The sequence below is a fragment of the Pseudoliparis swirei genome, chromosome 20, assembly GCF_029220125.1.
Source record: "Pseudoliparis swirei isolate HS2019 ecotype Mariana Trench chromosome 20, NWPU_hadal_v1, whole genome shotgun sequence".
Classification (NCBI taxonomy): domain Eukaryota; kingdom Metazoa; phylum Chordata; class Actinopteri; order Perciformes; family Liparidae; genus Pseudoliparis; species Pseudoliparis swirei.
The window spans coordinates 878,306-886,165 of NC_079407.1; the positions used below are offsets into that span (position 1 = coordinate 878,306).

The 7,860-nt window shown below is 54.4% G+C and overlaps 2 protein-coding genes across 2 annotated transcripts in view; both read left to right on the plus strand.

The window, feature by feature from the left end:
* exoc3l2b (exocyst complex component 3-like 2b) overlaps positions 1-101 on the plus strand; it is a 15,102-nt gene extending 15,001 nt beyond the window's left edge. The window contains exon 14 of the mRNA XM_056440746.1: positions 1-101. This exon is cut by the window's left edge and continues 1,306 nt beyond it. The gene's annotated coding sequence lies outside the window, so the exon portion shown is untranslated.
* A 428-nt stretch (positions 102-529) lies between these two features.
* LOC130210432 (nucleotidyltransferase MB21D2) lies at positions 530-7,660 on the plus strand. Its single transcript, XM_056440749.1, has 2 exons — positions 530-840; positions 5,126-7,660. Exons 1-2 carry the CDS (start codon positions 606-608, stop codon positions 6,391-6,393), a joined length of 1,503 nt encoding a protein of 500 aa, XP_056296724.1. The 5' UTR covers positions 530-605; the 3' UTR covers positions 6,394-7,660.
* The last annotated feature ends 200 nt before the right edge of the window (positions 7,661-7,860 follow it).

Genomic DNA, 7,860 nt, shown 5'->3' on the forward strand with positions numbered 1-7,860 from the left:
CCGACAGAAACTGTTTTATTCTTCTGATGATCTTTGAAATGAATCTTTAAAAAATATTGATCAAAATAAACCGAACAGATCACCGACTGCTTTCATTTTAATGTGCGTTTGTTTCTTTAAAGTCTGATTTTACAATAATGCTTTTATTTTGAAAGTTAATATGAATATTTGTTTTTATTTTAGTTTTATTTTCCAATCATATATAGATACACATATATATGTACATACATATATATATGTGTATAGACATATATACACATACATATATGTACATATATATACATTCATGTGTATATACATACATATGTATTTATATATATGATGTACATATATGTACATAATATATGTATATATATGTATGTATATATCCACATGAATGTACATATATATATAAATATACGTGTTTATGTGTGTGTTATATTATTTATCATGTAGATAATTGTATATAAAGAGAGAAACATTTAGATTTGTTTTCTCTCTATCTTATTTTGAAGCCCGTGTGCAGCGGAAGTGCCTCGGTGGTTTCCGGTCGTGGTTGCTGCGGTCGGTCTGGGCTGGAGTGACCGTCTGTGTGCGTGTGCGCGTGCGCGACCACCGGAGGAAAGATGGCGGCCCCTGCTCTCTCCAGCCGGGCTGGCTCCGCGGGCAGCCTCGGGAACAGCCCCACCGGGAGGCTCCTGCACGGCGGCCGCGGCCCGGAGGTCGACTTCCGGTCCGCGGCCCGCATGGAGGACCTGAACCGCCTCATCCAGGAGTTCAGCAAGCACGACCTGCGGGAGTACGACGACCAGCGGGCTCTGGAGATCCACACGGCCAAGGACTTCATCTTCTCCATGCTGGGTGAGTCCCCCAGACCCCCAGACCTCCAGACCCCCAGACCCCCAGACCACCAGACCCCCAGACCCCCAGACCTCCAGACCCCCAGACCACCAGACCTCCAGACCCTCATACCTCTAGACCCTTAGACCTCCAGACCCTCATACCTCTAGACCCTTAGACCTCCAGACCCCCAGACCTCCAGACCCTCATACCTCTAGACCCTCAGACCCCCAGACCACCAGACCCCCAGACCCCCAGACCTCCAGACCCCCAGACCTCCAGACCCTCATACCTCTAGACCCTTAGACCTCCAGACCCTCATACCTCTAGACCCCAGACCTCCAGACCCCAGACCTCCAGACCCCCCAGACCTCCAGACCCCCAGACCACCAGACCCCCAGACCTCCAGACCCCCAGACCCCCAGACCACCAGACCTCCAGACCACCAGACCTCCAGACCCCCAGACCTCCAGACCTCCAGACCTCCAGACCTCCAGACCTCAGACCCAGACCTCCAGACCCCAGACCCCAGACCTCCAGACCTCCAGACCCCCAGACCCCTAGACCTCCAAACCCCTAGACCTCCAGACCCCCAGACCTCCAGACCTCCAGACCCCCAGACCCCCAGACCTCCAGACCCTCATACCTCTAGACCCTTAGACCTCCAGACCCTCATACCTCTAGACCCTTAGACCTCCAGACCCCAGACCCCAGACCCCAGACCTCCAGACCCCAGACCCCAGACCCCAGACCCCCTCCAGACCCCAGACCTCCAGACCCCAGACCTCCAGACCTCAGACCCCAGACCTCCAGACCCCAGACCCAGACCCCAGACCTCCAGACCCCAGACCCCAGACCCCAGACCTCCAGACCCCAGACCCCCAGACCACCAGACCTCCAGACCCCAGACCCCAGACCCAGACCCCAGACCCCAGACCCCCAGACCTCCAGACCCAGACCCCAGACCCCAGACCTCCAGACCCCAGACCTCCAGACCCCAGACCTCCAGACCCCAGACCCCAGACCTCCAGACCCCAGACCTCCAGACCCCAGACGCCCAGACCTCCAGACCTCCAGACCCCAGACCTCCAGACCCCAGACCCCAGACCTCCAGACCCCAGACCCCAGACCTCCAGACCTCCAGACCTCCAGACCCCAGACCCCAGACCCCAGACCTCCAGACCTCCAGACCTCCAGACCCCCAGACCTCCAGACCACCAGACCTCCAGACCTCCAGACCTCCAGACCTCCAGACCCCAGACCCCAGACCTCAGACCCCAGACCTCCAGACCCCAGACCTCCAGACCCCAGACCCCCAGACCTCCAGACCCCCAGACCCCTAGACCTCCAAACCCCCAGACCTCCAGACCCCCAGACCCCCAGACCACCAGACCCCCAGACCTCCAGACCACCAGACCCCCAGACCCTCAGACCTCTAGACCCTTAGACCTCCAGACCTCAGACCCAGACCTCAGACCTCCAGACCCCCAGACCCCCAGACCACCAGACCTCCAGACCACCAGACCCCCAGACCCTCAGACCTCTAGACCCTTAGACCTCCAGACCCCCAGACCCTCAGACCCTCAGACCCTCATACCTCTAGACCCTCAGACCTCCAGACCTCTAGACCCTTAGACCTCCAGACCCCCAGACCCTCAGACCCTTATACCTCTAGACCCTAGACCCTCAGACCTCCAGACCTCTAGACCCTTAGACCTCCAGACCCCCAGACCCTCAGACCCTTATACCTCTAGACCCTCATACCTCTAGACCCTTAGACCTCCAGACCTCTAGACCCTGAGACCCTCAGACACACCCAGTCCGCTTCATTCAACACAACAACAACAGGGTGCGTCGCGTTTCCGGTTGAGCGCGCGCCTTGGAGCGGCTCTGATGCGGCTTCAGTTCCCGGTGGTCTACCTGCAGTGGTGCGTTCAGGGTCACCTTCCTTCCCCTGTAAAAAACGTCACATCTGTGATTTATATATATTCTGTATAGTATTTAATTAAATGTATTGTAATGGTTTTTTAAAGTATTTTAATTATTATCATCAGTATTATGACTGATATTTTAATATTGTTAATCGTATTATTTATTTTTTCGGTTCTTATTATATAAATATATATACCAACATATTAGAAATATATGAACACAATAATGTGTAATCAAACTTTCTGTAATAAAGTATTAACTATGATTAAAAACATTTTGTAGGTACATTATACTTCTACAGCTCAGAAGTAAATATTGTACTTTTACTGCATTTATCTGACAGCTTTAATAACACTGATTATTTATAACTAATGAATAAAGAATTATAAATTATACTGAATAGGAAGTAATGCAGCGTTAACCACTGAGGGGTTTTAATTATGTTATGCTTCATGTGTTAAAGCTGCATTCTCTCTCCTGACCACCAGGGGGCTCCTCTGGTTGTATAGAAGTCTATGCTTCATGTGTTAGAGCTGCATTCTCTCCTGACCACCAGGCGGCGACTACTCTGGTTGTATAGAAGTATATGCTTCATTTGTTAGAGCTGCATTCTCTCTCCTGACCACCAGGGGGCGACTCCTCTGGTTGTATAGAAGTCTATGCTTCGTGTGTTGAAGCTGCCTTCTCTCTCCTGACCACCAGGGGGCTCCTCTGGTTGTATAGAAGTCTATGCTTCATGTGTTAGAGCTGCCTTCTCTCTCCTGACCACCAGGGGGCGACTCCTCTGGTTGTATAGAAGTCTATGCTGCATGTGTTAGAGCTGCCTTCTCTCTCCTGACCACCAGGGGGCGACTCCTCTGGTTGTATAGAAGTCTATGCTGCATGTGTTAAAGCTGCATTCTCTCTCCTGACCACCAGGGGGCGACTCCTCTGGTTGTATAGAAGTCTATGCTTCATGTGTTGAAGCTGCATTCTCTCTCCTGACCACCAGGGGGCGACTCCTCTGGTTGTATAGAAGTCTATGCTGCATGTGTTAAAGCTGCATTCTCTCTCCTGACCACCAGGGGGAGACTCCTCTGGTTGTATAGAAGTCTATGCTGCATGTGTTAAAGCTGCATTCTCTCTCCTGACCACCAGGGGGCTCCTCTGGTTGTATAGAAGTCTATGCTTCATGTGTTAGAGCTGCCTTCTCTCTCCTGACCACCAGGGGGCGACTCCTCTGGTTGTATAGAAGTCTATGCTGCATGTGTTAGAGCTGCCTTCTCTCTCCTGACCACCAGGGGGCGACTCCTCTGGTTGTATAGAAGTCTATGCTGCATGTGTTAAAGCTGCATTCTCTCTCCTGACCACCAGGGGGCGACTCCTCTGGTTGTATAGAAGTCTATGCTTCATGTGTTGAAGCTGCATTCTCTCTCCTGACCACCAGGGGGTGACTCCTCTGGTTGTACAGAAATCTATGCTGCATGTGTTAAAGCTGCATTCTCTCTCCTGACCACCAGGGGGAGACTCCTCTGGTTGTATAGAAGTCTATGCTGCATGTGTTAAAGCTGCATTCTCTCTCCTGACCACCAGGGGGAGACTCCTCTGGTTGTATAGAAGTCTATGCTGCATGTGTTAAAGCTGCATTCTCTCTCCTGACCACCAGGGGGAGACTCCTCTGGTTGTATAGAAGTCTATGCTTCATGTGTTGAAGCTGCATTCTCTCTCCTGGCCACCAGGGGGCTCCTCTGGTTGTATAGAAGTCTGCTTCATGTGTTGAAGCTGCATTCTCTCTCCTGACCACCAGGGGGCGACTCCTCTGGTTGTATAGAAGTCTATGCTGCATGTGTTAAAGCTGCATTCTCTCGCCTGACCACCAGGGGGAGACTCCTCTGGTTGTATAGAAGTCTATGCTTCATGTGTTGAAGCTGCATTCTCTCTCCTGACCACCAGGGGTTAGTGTATAATTTACTAGTATTCTAGTTTCTGGACTTTTTGACAAAGTTCTTGTGCAGCTTCTTGTTTATGAGACAACTTTTTCTTCTGTTGTTAAAAAATAAATTGGATTAGTAGAGCAATCTAATTTCTTGAGGTATCTGAACAATCCTCTAACGGGTCAGAACTCCCCCGGGTGCTGCTCTGAGGTGGTCCATGTTTCAGGACTGCAGACCACCAGGAGGCGGACTGAACAAGTTCTAGAAGCACAATAAGAACCCGATCCCCACGGGCCGGTGTCGCTCATCACTCGACTGGCATGGAAACAGGAAGTCGGTGGTGGACTCCTGTTCACCGCCCCCTGCTGGGCGCCGTGGGTCCGGCGCCTCGGCCGATTGGCTCTGAGACGCTGCTTCTCTCTGGTCCTCTAACCGGTCCGGTCTTTCTCTCCGTCCCTCAGGAATGGTCCAGAAGTTGGACCAGAAGCTCCCGGTGGCTAACGAGTACCTCCTCCTGTCGGGCGGCGTCCGGGAGGGCGTGGTGGACATGGACCTGGACGAGCTGAGCGTCTACGCCCGCGGCACGGACTACGACATGGACTTCACGCTGCTGGTCCCGGCGCTCAAACTCCACGACCGCAACCAGCCGGTGACCCTGGACATGAGGCACTCGGCGCTGGGCCACTCCTGGCTCAGCCTCCGCCTCTTCGACGAGGGCACCATCAACAAGTGGAAGGACTGCTGCACCGTCGTGGACCACATCAGCGGCACCACCAACTACTTCTTCTCCCCGACGCTAGTGGCGGACTGGTTCTACCAGTCCATCTCGCTGGTGCTGCTGGAGGTGCAGAAGAAGCCACAGAGAGGGATGCCGCGGGTGGAGAAGGTGGAGAGGAACGGCACCATCATCTCCGTCATCCTGGGCGTGGGCAGCAGCCGGATGCTGTACGACATCGTCCCCGTGGTGTCCTTCAAGGGCTGGCCGGCCGTGGCTCAGAGCTGGCTGATGGAGAACCACTTCTGGGACGGGAAGATCACCGAGGAGGAGGTGATCAGCGGCTTCTACCTGGTGCCCGCCTCCTCCTTCAAAGGCCGCAAGGAGAACGAGTGGCGCCTGTCGTTCGCCCGCAGCGAGGTGCAGCTGAAGAAGTGCATCTCTCCCAGCCTGATGCAGGCGTACCAGGCCTGCAAGGCCATCATCATCAAGCTGCTGTCCCGGCCCAAGGCCATCAGCCCCTACCACCTGCGCAGCATCATGCTGTGGGCCTGCGACCGCCTGCCCGCCGGCTACCTGGGCCAGGACGACTTCTCCGCCCACTTCCTGCTGGGCCTGATCGACGACCTGCAGCACTGCCTGGTGAACAAGATGTGCCCCAACTACTTCATCCCGCAGTGCAACATGCTGGAGCACCTGTCGGACGAGGCGGCCGTGCTGCACGCCCGCAAGCTGTCCTCGGTGCGCTCCGACCCGGCCGAGCACCTGCGCACCACCATCGAGCACGCCAAGGCCGCCAACCGGCTGACGGTGGACCTGCAGTGGCGGGGGGGCGGCGCCAACAACCCGCCGTCGCCGCAGTCCGACGCCGGCGGGGAGAACCAGCCGGACGACCGGCTGGCCAAGAAGCTGCAGCAGCTCGTCACGGAGAACCCCGGCAAGTCCATCTCGGTCTTCATCAACCCGGACGACGTCACGCGGCCGCACTTCCGCATCGACGACAAGTTCTTCTGAGACTGAGAAACGACTTCCTCCCCCTCACCCAGGGGCCCCGCCTCCTCGCCCGGTGCCCCGCCCCCTCACCCAGGGCCCCGCCTCCTCACCAGAAGCCCCTCACCCAGGGCCCCGTCTCCTCACCCGGGTGCCCCGCCCCCTCACCCAGGGCCCCGCCTCCTCGCCCGGTGCCCCGCCCCCTCACCCAGGGCCCCGCCTCCTCACCAGGTGCCCCTCACCCAGGGCCCCGTCTCCTCACCCGGGTGCCCCGCCCCCTCACCCAGGGCCCCGCCTCCTCACCGGGTGCCCCTCACCCAGGGCCCCGCCTCCTCACCGGGTGCCCCTCACCCAGGGCCCCGTCTCCTCTGAAACTTTATCTCCTAACATGTTTAATGTTCCTACCTCAGAGGGAGGTGATCGGTGATCGTCTAGTCGTGTCTGCCACAGTGTTTCCATGTTGCTCCCCTCACACTGTGTTTACCTGCTGACGGCCTTTGCATGTGTGTGTCTGTGTGTGTACATATATGTGTGTGTTTGTGTGTATATTTATATATACACACAAACAGAGCTGCTCAGCTAGACCTTGATGTGACCTTCAGGACCCTGAAGGTCTCTCTGGACCAGTCCGGTGGATATTACTTTTAATTTAAAGATTTTCATCTTCTAACCAAACTTGTGCTTTTCTCATGAATTACGACTAATAATTAATAATGTAGAACGCAAAGTAATTAAGAAGTAGATGAATATGTGTGACATTGAATCTAAGGAGAGATAGAAGGGACGAATTCAGGATTCGGGGACTCCAAATGGTGCGTTCGAGGTCTCGGTCCTGGAGGACGGCGTCTGCCTGGAGGTGGACTTTGTTCTACTAACACAGTCGACATGTAGACATGGGACCACGGCACCAGTAGAGGATGATGAAGATGATGAAGACTGCTTCTTGTCTAATTTTGCACAATGTATAAATCACCACTTTTTCTTCAGTAGTGGTACACAGTGGTACTGCAGTAGTGGGACACAGTGGTACTGCAGTAGTGGTACACAGTGGTACTGCAGTAGTGGGACACAGTGGTACTGCAGTAGTGGGACACAGTGGTACTGCAGTAGTGGGACACAGTGGTACTGCAGTAGTGGTACACAGTGGTACTGCAGTAGTGGTACACAGTGGTACTGCAGTAGTGGGACACAGTGGTACTGCAGTAGTGGTACACAGTGGTACTGCAGTAGTGGGACACAGTGGTACTGCAGTAGTGGGACACAGTGGTACTGCAGTAGTGGTACACAGTGGTACTGCAGGTGGGACACAGTGGTACTGCAGTGGGACACAGTGGGACTGCAGGAGAGGGACACAGTGGTACTGCAGTAGTGGTACACAGTGGTACTGCAGTAGTGGTACACAGTGGTACTGCAGTAGTGGGACACAGTGGTACTGCAGTAGTGGGACACAGTGGTACTGCAGTAGTGGGACACAGTGGTACTGCAGTAGTG